General features: G+C 41.0%; 1 protein-coding gene across 3 annotated transcripts in view; it reads right to left on the bottom strand.

The window, feature by feature from the left end:
* The window catches only part of LOC126482333 (uncharacterized), a 488,737-nt gene that overhangs the window by 98,964 nt on the left and 364,063 nt on the right, over positions 1-25,710 (bottom strand). For all 3 annotated transcript variants that reach the window (XM_050106394.1, XM_050106396.1, XM_050106395.1), the window contains 2 exons: positions 17,197-17,328; positions 16,451-16,633 (listed from right to left, as the gene is read on the bottom strand). In XM_050106394.1, the coding sequence (XP_049962351.1) occupies positions 16,451-16,633; positions 17,197-17,328 (315 nt within the window). The remainder of the gene's footprint in view (positions 1-16,450; positions 16,634-17,196; positions 17,329-25,710) is intronic.

The following is a 25,710-nucleotide window of genomic DNA, read 5'->3' as shown; positions in this document are numbered from 1 at the left end:
AGACTCTCACTAAGCAAATTAAATCAAAACTAAGATAGAGAAAATCAGACAGATAGCTAATGAACAATACATAAGACCATTTCATCAATAAGAGGTTTTAAATGAGCCTTGCTCATACTTTGAAATGGCAAGTTACATCACTTGACTGTGTAAACCATAAACCATGAACCCTTAAGGAACTGTGACCCATCAACAAAATGTGGACTTGCTTCTTCCTTCAAAAATGTTTTACAACCAGTCTTGTTGGCTCTTTTTTAAAATATACATAAAATTATTGCTATCTCAAAACCATGTGAGGATCCAAAATTATTTACAGCTTCAGATCCTTAACTCTGTCAAGTGTAATTTACAAGCAACTGTAAAACCTATTCCAATCATAATAGCTCTTGAAATTGAACTTCTTAGACCAGGTGAGCAAGCTGGCTTCAGGTAAAATAGAGACTGCTGTAATCAGAAACTCGCCTTGACTGTCTTTTCAAAAATTTGATTTGGGAGGAAAACAAAAAATGTCTCCATATTTCTTGATACCCTGGGGCTGCTTATTGCACTATTTGAAGAGGTCCGGGGGGAAGGGTGGGAGGAAGTGTTCTCAAACTCATCAACACCATACCATGTCACATAATATTCACTCAGATAAAAAATATACACAATAACAGATTATTTCCAAATTCATACAAAAATGCCACTGAAAATTCCACAAACTTAACAATGGTTTTCCACATAGTTCATTAACATCTCCAGTTATCTTCTACTTGCATATTCATTACCTTCCAGAAATTGCATCTCACAAACTCATCTATGTTGACGATATCACCCTCACCATACAATACAATATTTCAGTGAGGTAACTCACTGTTTAAAGTGCTTCAGTAGATGGATGACTACCTCATGAAATATCATCTGCAACCTAGTCCAGATAGAAATAACTTTGTTTCACTTCAGTAATGGAAAGGCAAGCTACAGCCTATGGTCAGGTTCAGGAGTCACACTTTATACTGTAAACCTACTCCCATGTACCTGGATATGATCTTAGATGTATCCTTCACCTATTAGCACCATTTTCAGAAAGTGGCTGTTAAATTCAAAAGCCATAACCACTTTCTAGACTGTTTTGTTATGTTGCAGAAGGAAAGCAGGAGAAGGCAGAGTGACCAGGAATGAGATATGGGTTTCCCACAGAGACAAAACAGCAGTCAATGGAGAGAGATCAAAATTTATACCATTTTGCTAAACATTTGTTGTTTAGTCTACTGTGACGGGTGAGAGGTACGCTGATATGTTACAGAATCACATCATCCCCAGCCTGGCTGATAAACACCTGCTGGAATGTACAATGTTTATGCAGGATGGCACTCCACCCCAAACTGCTAGACGCGTGAAAGATCTCTTGCGCGCATTGTTCGGTGATGATCGCATGCTCAGCTGCCAGTTTTGTCATGTTTGGCCTCCCAGGTCCGCAGACCTCAGTCCGTGTGATTATTGGCTTTGGGCTTACCTGAAGTTGCAAATGTATCGTGATCAACAGACATCTCTAGGGATGCTGAAAGACAACATCCAACGCCAATGCATCATCATAACTCCGGACATGCTTTACAGTGCTGTTCACAACATTATTCCTCGACTACAGCTATTGTTCAGGAATGATGGTGGACATATTGATCATTTCCTGTAAAGAACATCATCTTTGCTTTGTCTTACTTTGTTATGCTAATTATTGCTATTCTGATCAGGTCCCCCCCCCCCCATGAACCATGGACCTTGCCGTTGGTGGGGAGGCTCGCGTGCCTCAGTGATACAGATAGCCGTACCGTAGGTGCAACCACAACGGACGGGTATCTGTTGAGAGGCCAGACAAACGTGTGGTTCCTGAAGAGGGGCAGCAGCCTTTTCAGTAGTTGCAAGGGCAACAGTCTGGATGATTGACTGATCTGGCCTTGTAACAATAACCAAAACGGCCTTGCTGTGCTGGTACTACGAACGGCTGAAAGCAAAGGGAAACTACAGCCGTATTTTTTCCTGGGGGCATGCAGCTTTACTGTATGATTGAATGATGATGGCGTCCTCTTGGGTAAAATATTCCGGAGGTAAAATAGCCCTCCATTCGGATCTCCGGGCGGGGACTACTCAAGAGGATGTCGTTATCAGGAGAAAGAAAACTGGCGTTCTACGGATTGGAGCGTGGAATGTCAGATCCCTTAATCGCGCAGGTAGGTTAGAAAATTTAAAAAGGGAAATGGATAGGTTAAAGTTAGATATAGTGGGAATTAGTGAAGTTCGGTGGCAGGAGGAACAAGACTTCTGGTCAGGTGACTACAGGGTTATAAACACAAAATCAAATAGGGGTAAAGCAGGAGTAGGTTTCATAATGAATAGTAAAATAGGTATGCGGGTAAGCTACTACAAACAGCATACTGAACACATTATTGTGGCCAAGATAGATACGAAGCCCACACCTACTACAGTAGTACAAGTTTATATGCCAACTAGCTCTGCAGATGACGAAGAAATTGAAGAAATGTATGATGAAATAAAAGAAATTATTCAGATGGTGAAGGGAGACGAAAATTTAATAGTCATGGGTGACTGGAATTCGAGTGTAGGAAAAGGGAGAGAAGGAAACGTAGTAGGTGAATATGGATTGGGGCTAAGAAATGAAAGAGGAAGCCGCCTGGTAGAATTTTGCACAGAGCACAACATAATCATATCTAACACTTGGTTTAAGAATCATGAAAGAAGATTGTATATATGGAAGAACCCTGGAGATACTAAAAGGTATCAGATAGGTTATATAATGGTAAGACGGAGATTTAGGAACCAGGTTTTAAATTGTAAGACATTTCCAGGGGCAGATGTGGACTCTGACTACAATCTATTGGTTATGACCTGTAGATTAAAACTGAAGAAACTGCAAAAAGGTGGGAATTTAAGGAGATGGGACCTGGATAAACTGAAAGAACCAGAGATTGTACAGAGTTTCAGGGAGAGCATAAGGGAACAATTGACAGGAATGGGGGAAAGAAATACAGTAGAAGAAGAATGGGTAGCTTTGAGGGATGAAGTAGTGAAGGCAGCAGAGGATCAAGTAGGTAAAAAGACGAGGGCTAGTAGAAATCCTTGGGTAACAGAAGAAATATTGAATTTAATTGATGAAAGGAGGAAATATAAAAATGCAGTAAATGAAGCAGGCAAAAAGGAATACAAACGTCTCAAAAATGAGATCGACAGAAAGTGCAAAATGGCTAAGCAGGGATGGCTAGAGGACAAATGTAAGGATGTAGAGGCTTATCTCACTAGGGGTAAGATAGATACTGCTTACAGGAAAATTAAAGAGACCTTTGGAGATAAGAGAACGACTTGTATGAATATCAAGAGCGCAGATGGAAACCCAGTTCTAAGCAAAGAAGGGAAAGCAGAAAGGTGGAAGGAGTATATAGAGGGTCTATACAAGGGCAATGTACTTGAGGACAATATTATGGAAATGGAAGAGGATGTAGATGAAGATGAAATGGGAGATACGATACTGCATGAAGAGTTTGACAGAGCACTGAAAGACCTGAGTCGAAACAAGGCCCCTGGAGGAGACAACATTCCATTGGAACTTCTGATGGCCCTGGGAGAGCCAGTCCTGACAAAACTCTACCATCTGGTGAGGAAGATGTATGAAACAGGCGAAATACCCCCAGACTTCAAGAAGAATATAATAATTCCAATCCCAAAGAAAGCAGGTGTTGACAGATGTGATAATTACCGAACTATCAGTTTAATAAGTCATAGCTGCAAAATACTAACACAAATTCTTTACATGGAAAAACTAGTAGAAGCCAACCTCAGGGAAGATCAGTTTGGATTCCGTAGAAACACTGGAACACGTGAGGCAATACTGACCTTACGACTTATCTTAGAAGAAAGATTAAGGAAAGGCAAACCTACGTTTCTAGCATTTGTAGACTTAGAGAAAGCTTTTGACAATGTTGACTGGAATACTCTCTTTCAAATTCTAAAGGTGGCAGGGGTAAAATACAGGGAGGGAAAGGCTATTTACAATTTGTACAGAAACCAGATGGCAGTTATAAGACTCGAGGGACATGAAAGGGAAGCAGTGGTTGGGAAGGGAGTAAGACAGAGCTGTAGCCTCTCCACGATTTTGTTCAATCTGTATATTGAGCAAGCAGTAAAGGAAACAAAAGAAAAATTCAGAGTAGGTGTTAAAATCCATGGAGAAGAAATAAAAACTTTGAGGTTCGCCGATGACATTGTAATTCTGTCAGAGACAGCAAAGGACTTGGAAGAGCAGTTGAACGGAATGGACAGTGTCTTGAAAGGAGGATATAAGATGAACATCAACAAAAGCAAAACGAGGATAATGGAATGTAGTCGAATTAAGTCGGGTGATGCTGAGGGAATTAGATTAGGAAATGAGACACTTAAAGTAGTAAAGGAGTTTTGCTATTTGGGGAGCAAAATAAAAGATGATGGTCGAAGTAGAGAGGATATAAAATGTAGACTGGCAATGGCAAGGAAAGCGTTTCTGAAGAAGAGAAATTTGTTAACATCGAGTATAGATTTAAGTGTCAGGAAGTCGTTTCTGAAAGTATTTGTATGGAGTGTAGCCATGTATGCAAGTGAAACATGGACAATAAATAGTTTGGACAAGAAGAGAATAGAAGCTTTCGAAATGTGGTTCTACAGAAGAATGCTAAAGATTAGATGGGTAGATCACATAACTAATGAGGAAGTATTGAATAGGATTGGGGAGAAGAGAAGTTTGTGGCACAACTTGACCAGAAGAAGGGATCGGTTGGTAGGACATGTTCTGAGGCATCAAGGGATCACCAATTTAGTGTTGGAGGGCAGCGTGGAGGGTAAAAATCGTAAAGGGAGACCAAGAGGTGAATACACTAAGCAGATTCAGAAGGATGTAGGTTGCAGTAGTTACTGGGAGATGAAGAAGCTTGCACAGGATAGAGTAGCAAGGAGAGCTGCATCAAACCAGTCTCAGGACTGAAGACCACAACAACAACAACTGATCAGATCAAGCGCCATCTGTCGGACATTTTTTGAACTTTTGCATTTTTTTGGTTCTAATAAAACCCCGTGTCATTCCAAGCATGTGTGGTAATTTGTACCTCTCTATCTACATTACTCCATGATATATTCAGTTTTCAAATTTATACTGACTTTTTGATCACCTGGTATATGACCTATTGTTGACATGATTCGCCTCCTCTTCTTCCATCACACACCCTGCATGGAAAATTGGTGTGTGGAAGATGGTGAAGCACCTGGCATACAGCCAACATAAAATAAAATTAAGCATCAGAAGTGCAGCATTAATATACAAGTTTTTTAGATGAATATTCTATCTGCCAAACTTCATTATTACTGCAACCACTGGTATCAGGTATTGAACCCTCCCATGGCAGTCAGACACACTGACTGCTGATCTGGAGAGACAAAAACATACAGTAAAAGAAATCAGAAAAAGGAAAATAAAATTTTGTAGTTTAAATGTCATACCAGTGCAGAGAGAAAGTCTGTGTGAAAATAAGTAGCTTCAACAAGAAACATGGCATCAAACATATAATAAGGAGGAGGAAGTTAGAGATCACATCTCCAGCTGTATTATGAGTCTTCAATGTCTGCAGTTCTTTAACCCTCTATGGACAAGCTCAACGAAGTTGTAACACTTCAGTACATTGTTGTAGCTGTGTAGTGAGAAGCATTTTCTCACAGTTGTCATACTTCACAGATTTGTAACACTTCAAATTACAATTCCACGAAGTGACGTCACTATGTGACACTTTACTGAACCACTTGAGAAGTTGAATCTCGGATGTTGTGTATAGCACAGGAACATTAGTGGCATCTGTAGATATTTACTATTACACATCTTAAAAAATGTAAATTTTGAACTTTTAAACATTATTGTCTGGTATCTACATGGTTACTCTGCAAATCACATTTAAGTGCCTGGCAGAGAGTTCATCAAGCCACCTTCACAATAATTCTCCATTGTTCAAATCTTGAAAAGAGCACACAAACAATGAACACCTACATCTGTCTGTGCAAGCTCTGATTTCTTTTATTTTATTATGATGATTGTTTCTTCCTATGTAGGTTGGCATTAATAAAATATTTTCATATTCGGAGGAGAAAATTGGTGATTGAAATTTCACGAGAAGATATCAAAGCAACGAAAACACACTTTTTAAAATGCTGTTCATCCCAAATCCTCCTATCACTTTGGTGACACTCTCTACCCTATTTTGTGATAATACAAAATGTGCTGCCTTCTTTGAAATTTCTTGATGTACTCCATCAATCCTATCTGGTAAGGATCCCACACCATGCAGCAGTATTCTAAAATAGAACAGACAATCATAATGTAGGCAATCTCTTTAGTACATCTGTTACATTTTCTAAATGTTTTGCCAACAAAATGCAGCTTTGGTTTGCCTTGTCCACAATGTTTTCTATGTGTTCTTTCCGACTGTAATGTTTGTAATTGTTGTTCCTAGGTATTTAGTTGAATTTACATTCTGTAGCGTTGACTGATTTATCATGTAACCGAAGTTTAATAAATTCCTTTTGCCACTCATGTAGATGACCTCACACTTTTCGTTATTTAGGGTCAACTGCCAATTTTTGCACCATACAGATATCTATTCTAAATCATTTTGAAATTTGTTTTGATCTTATGATGACTTTACTAGTTGATAAACGACAGCATCACCTGCATACAACCTAAGATGGCTGCTCAGATTGTCTCTTAAATGATTTATATAGATAAGGAACAGCAAAGGGCCTATAACACTACCTTTGGGAACGCCAGAAATCAGTTCTGTTTTACTTTATGACTTTCCATCAATTACCACAAGCTGTCACCTCTCTGACAGGAAATCATGAATCCAGTCACATAACTGAGACAATATTCTATTAGCACACAATTTCACTACAAGCCACATGTGTGGTACAATGTCAAAAGCCTTCTGGAAACTAGAAATACAGAATCAATTTGAAATCCCTTGTCAATGGCACTCAACACTTACTGTGTGTAAAGAGCTAGTTGTTTTTCACAAGAATGGTGTTTTCTAAATCCATGTTGACTGTGTGTCAGTGAAGTATATATGTATAACAAATTAAACAATGATATGTCCACGACAGAATAACAGCAATATGTATATTTGTTTATCAAATTAAACAATGATATGTCTAGGACTGCATAACAACAATATAAAAAGGATAGATTGTTACTCAGTATGTAGAGAAGGCATTGAGTCACAGACAGACAATGAAAAGACTGCTAAACATTCAAGGTTTTGGACAAAAAACAGAAAACACACATCCAGTCACACAATCGCAAATCACCTACACATGACCACTGCCCCAGGCACTGGGTCCCTTGCATGTGTATGTGAGTTGTTCTTGTGTGAACACGTGTGTGTTTTTATTTCTAAACAAGAAGTTTCTTCTCTGAAAGCTGAAATGTTTAGCAGTCTTTTTCATTGTGCCTTCCTGCAACTCAATGCCTCGTTTATGTGGTGAGTAGCTATTTATCCTTTTCATATGGTTGTATAACAAATTATTATGGTAGACATTATTTCCAAAATGTTATAGCATATTTTCTTAAAACTTTAAAAAATTGTTGGCTTAGTCACTTGCAAAAAAACTGCTGATTTTACAGAAAATCAATATTACAGCATTTTATTGAAAGAAGAGTGTATTCACTCATTTGGTAGACAAAGACAAAGATGACATTGCCTGAGTACTTCCTCTAGTGCTACTGATGATGATGATTATGTGTCAACAAATAACTGTACAGCATCAGGCAGTTCTGAAGATAATAAGATTTTAGCCTTTATCTGTGCAGTTGTACAGTAGAACTGTTTCCAAACTAGTAGTTTTCAAAAGAAATCAACTGTAGACTTTTTCTGCAATATTCAAAGTCAAGTTGTTTGCCAGGAAAATAGAGGACATTGGCTAGTTGTGTCTGAAAAGAGAACTGTATGTAAAATGATGAACTGGAGTGAAGTCAATCAACTGCCTGTGGGAAGTATATGTTCATTTATGCGCTACTTCTACTACTACTACTACTACATTAAGAAAAAAGGAAACTGTTGTATGGACTCCTACAAAGATAAGAACTATACAGATCAAAAGAACCATATTTTTATGTATTTCCACATTCCAGAAAACTATATATTAATGAATCATAAGCTAACATTTAATTCACTTGTATCCTTAAATCCCTTATGCTACACTACAAAATATACTACATAAACATTACTCAAATGTATTTTTTAGCAAAATATGTTTATTAAGTTTCTTATGCAGCACAAATATAGCACTTATAATTCTTGTCATTATTATTGAATAATTTTGTCCACAGAGGGGTCACTTACCATTTATATTTTACCCATACTGGTACACACTAATATTCAGGTCACATTCCACTGATCCCACTAATCAGAACAACTTATGGTAATGTTGAATAAGTCAACAATAGACTAAAAATAAATGTAAATGTCATGTGACTAGAGCCTCCTGTCGGGTAGACTGTTTGCTTGGTGCAAGTCTTTCGATTTGATGCCACTTCGGCGATGTGTGCATCAGTGGGCTTGAAATGATGATGATTACGACAACACAACATCCAGTCACTGAGCAGTGAAAATCTCTGACCCAGCTGGGAACTGAAGCCGGGCCCTTAGGTTTGACATTCTTTGAGCTGACCACTCAGCTACCAGGGGCGGACAGCAATAGACTGATAAATAAAATATATTACAAAAGCTCTCATCAAGTCACACATTTTGTTGCCTTCATTGCTGTTGACATTTCTGAGAAACAACAAAACATTTATCTCCTGCTAAACATTAGTATTCCAGCCTGACATTGCTGTGGTACATGTCACTATAAAGCATAGAAATGTCTCACTTTCCTTTTACTGATTGATGAAAGATATGCATGTGAAAAACATGGCTTAAATTAGTAGTAGTGTAAAGAGCATCTACTGTGCCTGGGCTTGTGGAATTTATGTGCAGATATGAAGAAGAAAAATGCAAGAAATGTGCAGAAAGTGATGACACATGTGTAATTTGGACTGGCCAGAGAGGGGTCACTTGCACATTGCAGTCATGCTTTGGGTGTGCTGTGGACCCCAAAGAAGAAAGGGTGCTAATGGCAATGACCGAGCACTAAAGAAAAATCAATATTGTTATATTAGATTCTATGCCATTGTATCTTGAGTTAAGTATGAACTTATGGTATCAGTCAAGCATTGAAGCATCATATATGAACATGTTGTCTGGAAAATTTTGTTAATTATCCGTGGTTGTGACTTGAGAACTTATCTGAATATAGAAGAACTATGGAAACTGTGTTTTGTGACTTCATAGTGAGTTTTTTAAATTGAGAAGCTTTCTTATAGCCTTCACCCCTCCGCAATTGGAAAAGAAGTTAGTGGTCAAAAATCATAGCACTGCATAGCAGGACCATAACATCAAGAGAAAACATGATGGCGACCAGGAAATTCAGTAAAGAAGGCAACTGTTAGTACAGGGAATGAGAAAAGACTTGGCATTTCACAATAAACCAATCCCTTAAAATCAACTCACAAAAAGAAAAACACCTCAAAATGTGTTGATTAACTTTTCTATCAAGGCTATTGGTTTCTCATACTATACACATATTTCTCTTATTGCTGAAAAAAACTTTTCATTGATTGTTCAATCAGTATGATATTCGGACAAAACACGCACTTTCTGAGCCCATTTTTTATACCATCTGCTTTACATCTACATAGGTACTCCCACTGAAAATCTTCTTGTAAGGATAATTTTGCCACTGTATGTTCTAGCACTATCAATGGTATGATCTAACCCAGCAAAGTGAAACAGAACTGAGAGACAATTCATGTTATATAGCAGACAATGTGCATACTAGCATAATAAATAATATGTATGAATAGTTACAGACAGGGAGTCTATGCGGGCAATTTGCATAATACACTGTTGTGAAGCATTTTCTGGAATATAGTATTCATAACCATGGTTCCCTCCCCCCCATGAACCATGGACCTTGCCGCTGGTGGGGAGGCTTGCGTGCCTCAGCGATACAGATAGCCGTACCGTAGGTGCAACCACAACGGAGGGGTATCTGTTGAGAGGCCAGACAAACGTGTGGTTCCTGAAGAGGGGCAGCAGCCTTTTCAGTAGTTGCAAGGGCAACAGTCTGGATGATTGACTGAGCTGGCCTTGTATCAATAACCAAAACGGCATTGCCGTGCCGGTACTGCGAACGGCTGAAAGCAAGGGGAAACTACAGCCGTATTTTTTCCTGGGGGCATGCAGCTTTACTGTATGATTGAATGATGATGGCGTCCTCTTGGGTAAAATATTCCGGAGGTAAAATAGTCCCCCATTCGGATCTCCGGGCGGGGACTACTCAAGAGGATGTCGTTATCAGGAGAAAGAAAACTGGCGTTCTACGGATCGGAGCGTGGAATGTCAGATCCCTTAATCGCGCAGGTAGGTTAGAAAATTTAAAAAGGGAAATGGATAGGTTGCAGTTAGATATAGTGGGAATTAGTGAAGTTCGGTGGCAGGAGGAACAAGACTTTTGGTCAGGTGACTACAGGGTTATAAACACAAAATCAAATAGGGGTAATGCAGGAGTAGGTTTAATAATGAATAGGAAAATAGGAATGCGGGTAAGCTACTACAAACAGCATAGTGAACGCATTGTTGTGGCCAAGATAGATACGAAGCCCACACCTACTACAGTAGTACAAGTTTATATGCCAACTAGCTCTGCAGATGACGAAGAAATTGAAGAAATGTATGATGAAATAAAAGAAATTATTCAGATGGTGAAGGGAGACGAAAATTTAATAGTCATGGGTGACTGGAATTCGAGTGTAGGAAAAGGGAGAGAAGGAAACGTAGTAGGTGAATATGGATTGGGGCTAAGAAATGAAAGAGGAAGCCGCCTGGTAGAATTTTGCACAGAGCACAACATAATCATAACTAACACTTGGTTTAAGAATCATGAAAGAAGGTTGTATACATGGAAGAACCCTGGAGATACTAAAAGGTATCAGATAGATTACATAATGGTAAGACAGAGATTTAGGAACCAGGTTTTAAATTGTAAGACATTTCCAGGGGCAGATGTGGACTCTGACCACAATCTATTGGTTATGACCTGTAGATTAAAACTGAAGAAACTGCAAAAAGGTGGGAATTTAAGGAGATGGGACCTGGATAAACTAAAAGAACCAGAGGTTGTACAGAGATTCAGGGAGAGCATAAGGGAGCAATTGACAGGAATGGGGGAAATAAATACAGTAGAAGAAGAATGGGTAGCTTCGAGGGATGAAGTAGTGAAGGCAGCAGAGGATCAAGTAGGTAAAAAGACGAGGGCTAGTAGAAATCCTTGGGTAACAGAAGAAATATTGAATTTAATTGATGAAAGGAGAAAATATAAAAATGCAGTAAGTGAAACAGGCAAAAAGGAATACAAACGTCTCAAAAATGAGATCGACAGGAAGTGCAAAATGGCTAAGCAGGGATGGCTAGAGGACAAATGTAAGGATGTAGAGGCCTATCTCACTAGGGGTAAGATAGATACCGCCTACAGGAAAATTAAAGAGACCTTTGGAGATAAGAGAACGACTTGTATGAATATCAAGAGCTCAGATGGAAACCCAGTTCTAAGCAAAGAAGGGAAAGCAGAAAGGTGGAAGGAGTATATAGAGGGTCTATACAAGGGCGATGTACTTGAGGACAATATTATGGAAATGGAAGAGGATGTAGATGAAGATGAAATGGGAGATATGATACTGCGTGAAGAGTTTGACAGAGCACTGAAAGACCTGAGTCGAAACAAAGCCCCCGGAGTAGACAATATTCCATTGGAACTACTGACGGCCGTGGGAGAGCCAGTCCTGACAAAACTCTACCATCTGGTGAGGAAGATGTATGAGACAGGCGAAATACCCTCAGACTTCAAGAAGAACATAATAATTCCAATCCCAAAGAAAGCAGGTGTTGACAGATGTGAAAATTACCGAACTATCAGCTTAATAAGTCACAGCTGCAAAATACTAACGCGAATTCTTTACAGACGAATGGAAAAACTAGTAGAAGCCAACCTCGGGGAAGATCAGTTTGGATTCCGTAGAAACACTGGAACACGTGAGGCAATACTGACCTTACGACTTATCTTAGAAGAAAGATTAAGGAAAGGCAAACCTACGTTTCTATCATTTGTAGACTTAGAGAAAGCTTTTGACAATGTTGACTGGAATACTCTCTTTCAAATTCTAAAGATGGCAGGGGTAAAATACAGGGAGCGAAAGGCTATTTACAATTTGTACAGAAACCAGATGGCAGTTATAAGAGTCGAGGGACATGAAAGGGAAGCAGTGGTTGAGAAGGGAGTAAGACAGGGTTGTAGCCTCTCCCCGATGTTGTTCAATCTGTATATTGAGCAAGCAGTAAAGGAAACAAAAGAAAAATTCGGAGTAGGTATTAAAATTCATGGAGAAGAAATAAAAACTTTGAGGTTCGCCGATGACATTGTAATTCTGTCAGAGACAGCAAAGGACTTGGAAGAGCAGTTGAATGGAATGGACAGTGTCTTGAAAGGAGGATATAAGATGAATATCAACAAAAGCAAAACAAGGATAATGGAATGTAGTCTAATTAAGTCGGGTGATGCTGAGGGAATTAGATTAGGAAATGAGGCACTTAAAGTAGTAAAGGAGTTTTGCTATTTGGGGAGCAAAATAACTGATGATGGTCGAAGTAGAGAGGATATAAAATGTAGGCTGGCAATGGCAAGGAAAGCGTTTCTGAAGAAGAGAAATTTGTTAACATCCAGTATTGATTTAAGTGTCAGGAAGTCATTTCTGAAAGTATTTGTATGGAGTGTAGCCATGTATGGAAGTGAAAAATGGACGATAACCAATTTGGACAAGAAGAGAATAGAAGCTTTCGAAATGTGGTGCTACAGAAGAATGCTGAAGATTAGATGGGTAGATCACATAACTAATGAGGAAGTATTGAATAGGATTGGGGAGAAGAGAAGTTTGTGGCGCAACTTGACCAGAAGAAGGGATCGGTTGGTAGGACATGTTCTGAGGCATCAAGGGATCACCAATTTAGTATTGGAGGGCAGCGTGGAGGGTAAAAATCGTAGAGGGAGACCAAGAGATGAATACACTAAGCAGATTCAGAAGGATGTAGGTTGCAGTAGGTACTGGGAGATGAAAAAGCTTGCACAGGGTAGAGTAGCATGGAGAGCTGCATCAAACCAGTCTCAGGACTGAAGACCACAACAACAACAACAACAACCATGGTTCCTTCTTCAGTTGCATTTTCTCTGTATGGAATTTATAGTTGGGAGTTTGCTCTTCACCATACATTCAAATTCTACCATCCATATTCCCTCAGCCTAACCTAAAGTCTTCTGCAACTGACCTCCAGCATACATTTCTTCAAGATGTGGAGATTACGTTAAAGAAAGGTATTCTGCATACATTACTATATAGTCCATTCAATGTGGAGGTTATATTAAAGGAAGGTATTCTGCACGCATTAGTATATAGTCCATTCAAATTCCTAGAACTGGGCTCAGAAATATATACATACCTTTGAAATAAAAGTAAAGAAATCAAAGAATCACAGGACTGTATCAGTGTTCAAAACTCATTCAGTGGTTTCAGATGTTGTTTCAAGTAAGTCATTCCAGTTGTTAGAACACTGTTAAAAAATGAGCTCTGATGTTCACCTCTAGAATTATCATTTATGACTCATTTACAGTATAGCTAACATTTTGGTGTGGCTGTTGTAAGTTATGTCTAGTTAAAACTTTAGTGCAATATCATTCACTTTGTTTCATTTTCTAATGGCAGCTTGTTGTATCTCAGGTTTAGCAGCAATATTTCAATGTTCATAGAGCCATAAAACTAGTATGGACTTAAGGGTTGTTTATCAACTCATTTACCATCACAAATATATCACTGGTGTGGCTGCTCATGCACTCCACTGACGGCGAGTTGATGTGCACTAGTACAAAAAATAATGTATGTACTCTCCAAGTAGTCCCTGTCCAATTTGCTTACTATACAGGGTCAGTCACCTAACATTACCACTGGATATATTTCGTAAACCACATCAAATACTGACGAATCGATTCCACAGACCGAACATGAGGAGAGGGGCTGGTGTAATTGGTTAATACAAACCATAAAAAAATGCACGGAATTATGTTTTTCGACACAAACCTACGTTTTTTTAAATGGAACCCCATTAGGTTTGTTAGCACAACTGAACATATAAACAAATACGTAATCATTGCCGTTTGTTGCATTGTAAAATGTTAATTACATCCAGAGATATTGTAACCTAAAGTTGACGCTTGAGTACCACTCCTCCGCTGTTCGATCGTGTGTATCGGAGAGCACCGAATTATGTAGGGATCCAGAGGGAACGGTGATGGACCTTAGGTACAGAAGAGACTGGAACAGCACATTACGTCCACATGCTAACACCTTTTTAGTGGTCTTTTTCACTGACGCACATGTACATTACCATGAGGGGTGAGGTACACGTAGACACGTGGTTTCCGTTTTCAATTACGGAGTGGAATAGAGTGTGTCCCGACATGTCAGGCCAATAGATGTTCAATGTGGTGGCCATCATTTGCTGCACACAGTTGCCATCTATGGTGTAATGAATGTCGTACCCGCCGCAGTACATCTGGTGTAATGTCGCCGCAGGCTGCCACAATACGTTGTTTCATATCCTCTGGGGTTGTAGGCACATCACGGTACACATTCTCCTTTAACGTACCCCACAGAAAGAAGTCCAGAGGTGTAAGATCAGGAGAACGGGCTGGCCAATTGATGCATCCTCCATGTCCTATGAAACGCCCGTCGAACATCCTCTCAAGGGCCAGCCTAGTGTTAATTGCGGAATGTGCAGGTGCACCATCATGCTGATACCACATACGTCAATGCGTTTCCAGTGGGACATTTTCGAGCAACGTTGGCAGATCATTCTGTAGAAATGCGATGTATGTTGCAGCTGTTTGGGCCCCTGCAATGAAGTGAGGACCAATGAGGTGGTCGCCAATGATGCCGCACGATACATTTACAGTCCACGGTCGTTGTCGCTCTACCTGTCTGAGCCAGCGAGGATTGTCCACGGACCAGTAATGCATGTTCCGTAGATTCACTGCCCCGTGGTTTGTGAAACCCGCTTCATCGGTAAACAGGTAGAACTGCAACACATTCTCTGTTAATGCCCATTGACAGAATTGCACTCGATGATTAAAGTCATCACCATGTAATTGCTGATGTAGCGACACATGAAACGGGTGAAAGCGGTGACGATGCAGTATGCGCATGACACTACTTTGACTCAGTCCACCAGCTCTCGCAATGTCCCGTGTACTCATGTGTGACTTCATGGCAACAGCAGCTAACACACCAACTGCAACCGCTTCTCCTGTGATGGGCCTGTTACAGACCCATTTACGTGCTATGACCATACCTGTTGCATACAGTTGGCGGTAGATGTTTTGCAATGTGCGGCACCTTGGATGCTCTCTGTCCGGGTACCGTTCTGCATACACCCTGCAGGCTTCAGCTGCATTTCGTCGACACTCGCCATAGATGAGTATCATCTCTGCCTTTTCAGAGTTCGAATACACCATGGTCACAGTTCCTACAACACTACACTATCACAGACGTCTGGTAACATGGTGTACTACAGTTGGTCTGCGTGCGAGACGAATGTAGGATAACAATAGCAGCAAGCGCTACATGCGGACACTGCGACAGCTAGACCAAACCACAACAGTGCACTACAGTCACACTCGTAAACACGGTCGTCATCGTAAACATGTCCCTGCAGATGCTGCTCGCCGACCGTGGCCCGTGTTTGTTACAACACGCAACTGAACGTCCGGAGGTTTCAAGCGTCAACTTTAGGTTACAATATCTCCGGATGTAATTAACATTTTACAATGCAACATACGGCACTGATTACGTATTTAATTATAAGTTCAGATGTGCTAACAAAACTAACGTGGTTCCATTTAAGAAAACGTAGGTTTGTGTTAAAAAACATACTTCCGTGCATTTTTGTATGGTTTGTATTTAACAATTACACTAGCCCCTCTCCTCACGTTCGGTCTGTGGAATCGGTTCGTCAGTATTTTATGTGGTTTACGAAATATATCCAGCGGTAACGTTAGGTGACTCACCCTGTATAATCACTAACTTTGTGTTTTGCTCATTTAACTGCAAATGTTTTTATTTATCAAATATTTGTAATTTTGAGGGCAGGACTTGCCTATTTAAACTATGAAGGCCACAATGCTCCAACTTTGGTAATATCGGTTAATGTATGAAGTGACATAAGACTTGGATGGAGAAAAAACTTACCATCATAGTTTATATACTTTCCCTTGCGGAAGTATGTTATACCAGGTGGGTTTCGATAACCATATTTCTTCGCCATCAAACGGTCTTTACACTTTACTATTTTGATTCCATATTCAGCAGCTTCATCATCAATTAATTCCATATGGCGCAGAACTCTTGGAGATATTGGGTTGTCCTCAGTATCTGAACTTCCAAAATTCCAGAATAAACACAAAATCACTCTGCTTAATAGACAATAAATTATTGTATACAAGATAGCTGATATTTTCTTCAAAATTTGTTGAATATTGGTAAAAATTAAGATTTTGTCATCCAGCATTTAGTAATTATGCAAATAAAAAACAATAGAGTGTGTAAATATCACAACTCACGGTGTCGTAGAGTGTTTGAGGAACAGGGAGGGACATGTAGGCACATAAACAACAACACGCAATAGCTCTCTCTCTCTCTCTCTCTCTCTCTCTCTCCCCCTCCCCCCCTCTCTCCCCCTCCCTTTTCTCTCTCTCTCTCTCTCTGTGTGTGTGTGTGTGTGTGTGTGTGTGTGTGTGTGTGTGTGTGTGTGTGTGTGTGTGTGTGTACACTTGAAAATACTTTTTCTATAGTTTTTAATTATGTAAGGTGGTTCATTACACATATTGTTTCCTATGATTGAAGAAATTATGAGCTCACCTGATACAGGCCACACTATTAGGTGCACACTATTTATATATGCAACAAAAATCTATCAGAAATTTAAGACAACTTACAAAAAATCACTGCAAGGAACTCCTTTGTTTCAATGTACTTGAACAACTTGTCACGGTTCACTTCCTCAATACTTTCATCATTTTTTTGATCTAGCATCCAATCCAGCACATCAGTTTCGTCGAGTAAATTACCTGAACATAATAACATTTCTGTTTATTTCATAATATACATGAATATATACCTCTAAGAACAATGGATATTAATCTTTTATTTTGATTTACATGACATCTTAATGTTTGTCAGTAAAACATAAGAGTGAGTAACACGTTGACTGAAACCAAAAAAAAGAGTATGCAGACCATAGCACAGATGTAGAAGACATACTGAATAGCAAAAATGTAAACTATGATAAGTGACAACAGAGGACAGAAAGGTCATCAAACGGTAGTTACTGACATAGTTTACAACTCAGCAACAGTATAGATTTTTTTCTGTTGGTCCAGTATGCAAGTATGCATTACTATTTCCTTCGGAACTAAAGATTTCTGTCTACCCTTGGTCAATTGCAGCATCACATTGTCACTGAATAGGCCGTATAGTCTGTACACTATGATTTAAATTTAATAAATTTCTTCAAGATGTAATAAAAATATAATTAATGCAAAATTACCATCAGAGCCAAATTCACTCATCTATTATGTTGCAACTATGGTTTGTTCATCATATATGTAAATGTGGCACTGTCATACATGGTTCTTGTTTTAGCAAAAAGAAATAATGCACTAGTAGCCCTCTTAAAAAGAGAGTAGCTTGGTTTCTGTACACATGACAGTAAATCCACTATCCATTTCCATTATAAATTAATTTACTCACTTTTTCAAGTCCCTGTGAGTCTATTTTATGATTAATTCAACTCAATTCTTTCCTTGCCCATATACTGCAGCTCTGATATTTTTACTTCAAATACTTTTTTATCTTTGAACATTTTACACACTATGTGATCAAAAGTGTCCGGACACCCCCAAAAACATACGTTTTTCATATTAGGTGCATTGTGCTGCCACTTACTGCCAGGTAATCCATATCAGCGACCTCAGTAGTCATTAGACATCGTGAGAGAGAGAATGGACCACTCCGCGGACCTCGCAGATTTCGAATGTGGTCAGGTGATGGGTGTCACTTGTGTCATATGTCTGTAGGCGAGATTTCCATATTCCTAAACATCCCTAGGTTCACTGTTTCCGATGTGATAGTGAAATGGAAACATGAAGGGACACGTACAGCACAAAAGTGTACAAGCGCTGACAATTGAAGAGGGTCATAATGTGTAATAGACAGACATCTATCCAGACCATCACACAGAAATTCCAAACTGCAACAAGAGCCACTGCAAGTATTATGACTATTAGGCGGAGGGTGAGAAAACTTGCATTTCATGGTCAACTGGCTGCTCATAAGCCACACATCATGTCGGTAAATGCCAAAAGATGCCTTGCTTGGTGTAAGAAGTGTAAACATTGGATAATTGAACAGTAGAAAAACATTGTGTGGAGTGAAAAATCAAAGTACACAATGTGGTGATCCATTGGCAGGGTGTGGGTATGGCGAATTCCCGGTGAACGTCACCTGCCAGCCTGCACAGGCCTACATTGATGTTTTAAGTGCCTTCTTGCTTCCAACTGTTGAAGGGCAATTCGGGGATGGTGACTGCATCTTTCAACATGATTGAGCATGTGTTCATAAGGCACGGCCTGTGGTGGATTGGTTACATGACAATAACATCCCTGTAATGGACTGGCCTGCACGGAGTTCTAATCTGAATCCTGTAGAACACCTTTTGGATGTTTTGGAGCGCTGACTTCATGCCAGGCCTCACTGACCAACATTGATACCTCTCCTCAGTGCAGCACTCCACGAACAATGGCCGGCCATTCCACAAGAAACCTTCCAGCACCTAATTGAATGTATGGCTGCGAGAGTGGAAGTTGTCATCAAGGTCAATACCATATTGAATTCCAGCATTATCGATGGAGGGTGCCACAAACTTGTAAGTCATTTTCAGCAAGGTGTGTGGATACTTTTGATCACATAGTGTATCTGTAGAGACCATTTATCCTCTCAGAGCCTAATAGAAAAGCCCAAAGCATAATCTGGTTTGTTGTTATGTTTAATGGACATTCATAATTTCTAAACTAATTCATCAACAACATGTCCCTAAACCCTTTCCAGGCAGCACAGATACTAATAATGTGTTGAAACTGAGTAATTTTACACAAGAAAGTAAACATCGTAAGTATGAAGCTTAAGAGTAATTAAAACAGGAATGAGTGGAGGAACAAACAAAAACATTTCTTTACGTTTCATGATGAAAGTACACATTTGTGTTGGACATTCTGTGGGTGATAGTAAGTGTACCTGTTGATCTCATAGTATGTACCATAAACAATTCTTCAAAACTGGGATGCTTGTTATTGGCAAATCTTTCAAACAATTAGGTATTGCCTCTAATACACAAATAGTTAGTCAGTGGCTTTAATGACCCACTCTAGCACATGTATATATTGTTGCTGAGAAATCTCTTCACATTACCATGATGATGCACTGAGTCAGAGTCCTGGAAAGTTATGTACTTAGTTTTTTTATGTATTCTTAATAGCACACTTTTTAAACTCCATGCACGTTTTTCTGTTTGAGAGATGTAATCTTGCATTTTTGTTAACTGTAAAGCGTAGGGTCAGGCGGTCTGTAGCACTGCTGTCATTACTTCTGAACAGGTAGATAAAAGTTCATAAGGCATCAGCCTCCATTGGTAACACATTGGGAGGGCAGCAAGTTGCATATCTAGGAATTTGTCTGTGCTACTATAGTAAATTCTTAAGTTAGTAATACTAAGTAGTAATACTGAGATGGGTAGTATGTGTGGATGCTGTATGCAGATGCAGGAGGTGCTGGCCACAGTTAACAAACAGCTGAATATGCTTTTGGCTATGGTCAGTCATGCTGCTGTCTAGAAGTGTAGTACTGGTGGAATCACTGGTATGTTGCACAGGATCTCAGGTGTCACCCGTCTCACCAATCAGCTCTGCTGCTGAGGACCTCCTGGTGTCCCCAACGTGGTGGAACTGCCCTCACAACAGGATGAGTGGCGGGTGGTAACACATGCATATTGCTTGAAGCGAAGGGCCAATGTGGAGACTGGCCATGTGGTCTTGCTTGTTTGCCCTGTGAGTGAACAGGGGTCTTCAGAAGGGTCTGAGTAGCACACAGGATCAGGAGTTTGCTAGCTATCAGGAAAACCGATGCTAGGTGCATTATGGAGCCCTTTAGGGAAATAGAATTCATAGTCGGAATGAAAGCCAATGTGCACTCGATACGTCTGACATGGAGCCTCATCTGAGATCCGGTGGTGGCATTGCTTGTGGCTATTGAGTGTGCAGGTTGCATTCATCTACAAATTGTCGCTCACATTGGCCCTAATTATGCCTGTCGCTTGGATTCTGAAGCCATTCTCAGTTAATACAGGAGGCTGCCAGAGGTGATGAGCACTTCTGTCATTGCATTCAGGATGCAAGCAGAGCTCACAATTTATGGCATTGTACTCAGAGTTAATTGGGGTCCTTTGGTTTGGAGCTGAGTGGAGGGTCTAAACCAAAGGCTTCATCAATTCTGTGACAGTCTTGGCTGCAGATTTATGGACCTGCATCAGTGTACAATGCCCCTTGATGGTCAGGACTGTACTAGACAAAGGAAGCAGCTACTCACATAGCAGACTACTTGTGGAGTGCATATGAGGGTTCTTTTAGTTTAGGAACTAGTTTGAAGCAGTCTGATGAAAACTAGCCAGATGACATGCAGATAGTAAAATCAGACTGCATTCTGCATAATAACACATTGACTGCCAAACTTTTATCTCTAAGTTGTCGAAGTATTTGTAGCAAATTTCCCCAATTTGCTGCCCTCCAGGAAATTTCTCATGCTCAAATTATTCTTGGGACCCAGAGCTGGCGCCAACAGGAAGTAGAAATCTCTGAGATACTTAGCAGTTCAGGAAATGTATAAAAAAAATACAGTTAGAGGCCATAGGAGGGGGCGTGTTGATTGCAGTTGACAAAAAAATTATTGTCATTATTAAAGTCAAATTTCAAACAATGGAATATACAGCATGGGATAATGACAATATCATGGAAAGTATAAACTGCTACATACCATATAGTCGAGATGTTGGCTCACTGACAAGCACAACAAAATGACTGCTAAATAAGTGAGATTTTGCCCAAAAGACCTTCTTCTAAAGTTGACAACACAATAAAATACACACACACACACACACACACACACACACACACACACATACACACACACACACACACACACACATATATATATATATATATATATATATATATATATATATATATATATATCAAAAAAGAAAGATGATGAAACTTACCAAACAAAAGCGCTGGCAGGTCGATAGACACACAAACAAACACAAACATACACACAAAATTCTAGCTTTCGCAACCAATGGTTGCCTCGTCAGGAAAGAGGGAAGGAGAAGGAAAGACAAAAGGATATGGGTTTTAAGGGAGAGGGTAAGGAGTCATTCCAATCCCGGGAGCGGAAAGACTTACCTTAGGGGGAAAAAAGGACAGGTATACACTCGCACACACACACACATATCCATCCACACATACACAGACACAAGCAGACATTTGTAAAGGCAAAGAGTTTGGGCAGAGATGTCAGTCGGGGCGGATGTACAGAGGCAATGATGAAGTTGAAAGACAGGTGGGGTATGAGCGGCGGCAAATTGAAATTAGAAATTAGCGGAGATTGAGGCCTGGCGGATAGCGAGAAGAAAGGATATGCTGAAGGGCAAGTTCCCATCTCCGGAGTTCTGACAGGTTGGTGTTAGTGGGAAGTATCCAGATAACCCGGACGGTGTAACACTGTGCCAAGATGTGCTGGCCGTGCACCAAGGCATGTTTAGCCACAGGGTGATCCTCATTACCAACAAACACTGTCTGCCTGTGTCCATTCATGCGAATGGACAGTTTGTTGCTGGTCATTCCCACATAGAACGCTTCACAGTGTAGGCAGGTCAGTTGGTAAATCACGTGGGTGCTTTCACACGTGGCTCTGCCTTTGATCGTGTACACCTTCCGGGTTACAGGACTGGAATAGGTGGTGGTGGGAGGGTGCATGGGACAGGTTTTACACCGGGGGCGGTTACAGGGGTAGGAGCCAGAGGGTAGGGAAGGTGGTTTGGGGATTTCATAGGGATGAACTAAGAGGTTGCGAAGGTTAGGTGGACGGCGGAAAGACACTCTTGGTGGAGTGGGGAGGATTTCATGAAGGATGGATCTCATTTCAGGGCAGGATTTGAGGAAGTCGTATCCCTGCTGGAGAGCCACATTCAGAATCTGATCCAGTCCCGGAAAGTATCCTGTCACAAGTGGGGCACTTTTGGGGTTCTTCTGTGGAAGGTTCCGGGTTTGAGGAGATGAGGATGTGGCTCTGGTTATTTGCTTCTGTACCAGGTCGGGAGGGTAGTTACGGGATGCAAAAGCTGTTTTTAGGTTGTTGGTGTAATGGTTCAAGGATTCCGGACTGGAGCAGATTCGTTTGCCACGAAGACCTAGGCTGTAGGGAAGGGACCGTTTGATGTGGAATGGGTGGCAGCTGTCATAATGGAGGTACTGTTGCTTGTTGGTGGGTTTAATGTGGACGGACGTGTGAAGCTGGCCATTGGACAGGTGGAGGTCAACGTCAAGGAAAGTGGCATGGGATTTGGAGTAGGACCAGGTGAATCTGATGGAACCAAAGGAGTTGAGGTTGGAGAGGAAATTCTGGAGTTCTTCTTCACTGTGAGTCCAGATCACGAAAATGTCATCAATAAATCTGTACCAAACTTCGGGTTGGCAGGCCTGGGTAACCAGGAAGGCTTCCTCTAAGCGACCCATGAATAGGTTGGCATACGAGGGGGCCATCCTGGTACCCATGGCTGTTCCCTTTAATTGTTGGTATGTCTGGCCTTCAAAAGTGAAGAAGTTGTGGGTCAGGATGAAGCTGGCTAAGGTAATGAGGAAAGAGGTTTTAGGTAGGGCGGCAGGTGATCGGCGTGAAAGGAAGTGCTCCATCGCAGCGAGGCCCTGGACATGCGGAATATTTGTGTATAAGGAAGTGGCATCAATGGTTACAAGGATGGTTTCCGGGGGTAACAGACTGGGTAGGGATTCCAGGCGTTTGAGAAAGTGGTTGGTGTCTTTGATGAAGGATGGGAGACTGCATGTAATGGGTTGAAGGTGTTGATCTACGTAGGCAGAGATGCGTTCGGTGGGGGCTTGGTAACCAGCTACAATGGGACGGCCGGGATGATTGGGTTTGTGAATTTTGGGAAGAAGGTAGAAGGTAGGGGTGCGGGGTGTTGGTGGGGTCAGGAGGTTGATGGAGTCGGGTGAAAGGTTTTGTAGGGGGCCTAAGGTTCTGAGGATTCCTTGAAGCTCCGCCTGGACATCAGGAATGGGATTGCCTTGGCAAACTTTGTAAGTAGTGTTGTCTGAAAGCTGACGCAGTCCCTCAGCCACATACTCCCGGCGATCAAGTACCACAGTTGTGGAACCCTTGTCCGCCGGAAGAATGACGATGGATCGGTCAGCCTTCAGATCACGGATAGCCTGGGCTTCAGCAGTGGTGATGTTGGGAGTAGGATTAAGGTTTTTTAAGAAGGATTGAGAGGCAAGGCTGGAAGTCAGAAATTCCTGGAAGGTTAGGAGAGGGTGATTTTGAGGAAGAGGAGGTGGGTCCCGCTGTGACGGAGGACGGAACTGTTCCAGGCATGGTTCAATTTGGATAGTGTTTTGGGGAGTTGGATCATTAGGAGTAGGATTAGGATCATTTTTCTTCGTGGCAAAGTGATATTTCCAGCAGAGAGTACGGGTGTAGGACAGTAAATCTTTGACGAGGGCTGTTTGGTTAAATCTGGGAGTGGGGCTGAAGGTGAGGCCTTTGGATAGGACAGAGGTTTCGGATTGGGAGAGAGGTTTGGAGGAAAGGTTAACAACTGAATTGGGGTGTTGTGGTTCCAGATTGCGTTGATTGGAATTTTGAGGTTTTGGAGGGAGTGGAGCTGGAAGTGGGAGATTGAGTAGATGGGAGAGACTGGGTTTGTGTGCAATGAGAGGAGGTTGAGGTTTGCTGGAAAGGTTGTGAAGGGTGAGTGAGTTGCCTTTCCGGAGGTGGGAAACCAGGAGATTGGATAGTTTTTTAAGGTGGAGGGTGGCATGCTGCTCTAATTTGCGGTTGGCCTGTAGGAGGATGCTCTGAACAACAGGTGTGGATGTGGGAGAGGAAAGATTGAGGATTTTTATAAAGGATAGGAGTTGATGGGCGTGTTGATTGGCTGAGTGGATGTGTAGGTGAAGGATTAGGTGGGTGAGGGCAATGGATTGTTTGGTTTGGAACTGGTATAGGGACTGATGGAAAGAGGGGTTGCAGCCAGAGATGGGAACTTTAAGTGTGAGGCCTTTGGGGGTGATGCCAAATGTCAGACAAGCCTGAGAAAATAAAATATGGGAGTGTAATCTGGCTAGGGCGAAGGCATGTTTGCGGAGGGAATGTAAATAAAACTTAATGGGGTCGTTGTGAAGGTGTTGTGAGGGTGACATGGTACTAGAAGGTGGAAAGTGGAACACGAGGCTGAAATGAAAATGAAAATAAATATGAAAAAATATATATGGGGAGACATAAAGGTAAAATTAGAAAGCAAATGGAGATCTGGTGTGAAAAAAAGGCGAAAAAGGGTTGGTTAGGGCTGGGCTATGTTGATCCTGTGGTGAACTTGTGTAGGTAGATAATGATGTGCATAAAGGTTAGGTGGTTGTGTCGCCGCCAAAACACGTTAAAGGGTGGAGAAATTCGGGAAAATTTCGAAAAAACTACGTGAGGATGTATTAAAAGGAGTGGTTTGGTGGTGGCAGATTATGGAAATGAAGCTAACAATTGTTTGATGAAGAAATAATGACGTTAAAACCTGTGGGAAGCGGCTAAAAATGATCGGTGATGTGAGAAAAACGGAAATGGAAATAAAGCATTTGGCATCACCCCCAAAGGCCTCACACTTAAAGTTCCCATCTCTGGCTGCAACCCCTCTTTCCATCAGTCCCTATACCAGTTCCAAACCAAACAATCCATTGCCCTCACCCACCTAATCCTTCACCTACACATCCACTCAGCCAATCAACACGCCCATCAACTCCTATCCTTTATAAAAATCCTCAATCTTTCCTCTCCCACATCCACACCTGTTGTTCAGAGCATCCTCCTACAGGCCAACCGCAAATTAGAGCAGCATGCCACCCTCCACCTTAAAAAACTATCCAATCTCCTGGTTTCCTACCTCCGGAAAGGCAACTCACTCACCCTTCACAACCTTTCCAGCAAACCTCAACCTCCTCTCATTGCACACAAACCCAGTCTCTCCCATCTACTCAATCTCCCACTTCCAGCTCCACTCCCTCCAAAACCTCAAAATTCCAATCAACGCAATCTGGAACCACAACACCCCAATT

This window comes from Schistocerca serialis, chromosome 5 (genome assembly GCF_023864345.2).
Source record: "Schistocerca serialis cubense isolate TAMUIC-IGC-003099 chromosome 5, iqSchSeri2.2, whole genome shotgun sequence".
In the NCBI taxonomy this organism is placed as follows: domain Eukaryota; kingdom Metazoa; phylum Arthropoda; class Insecta; order Orthoptera; family Acrididae; genus Schistocerca; species Schistocerca serialis.
This window is presented reverse-complemented; position numbering and strand designations above follow the sequence as displayed.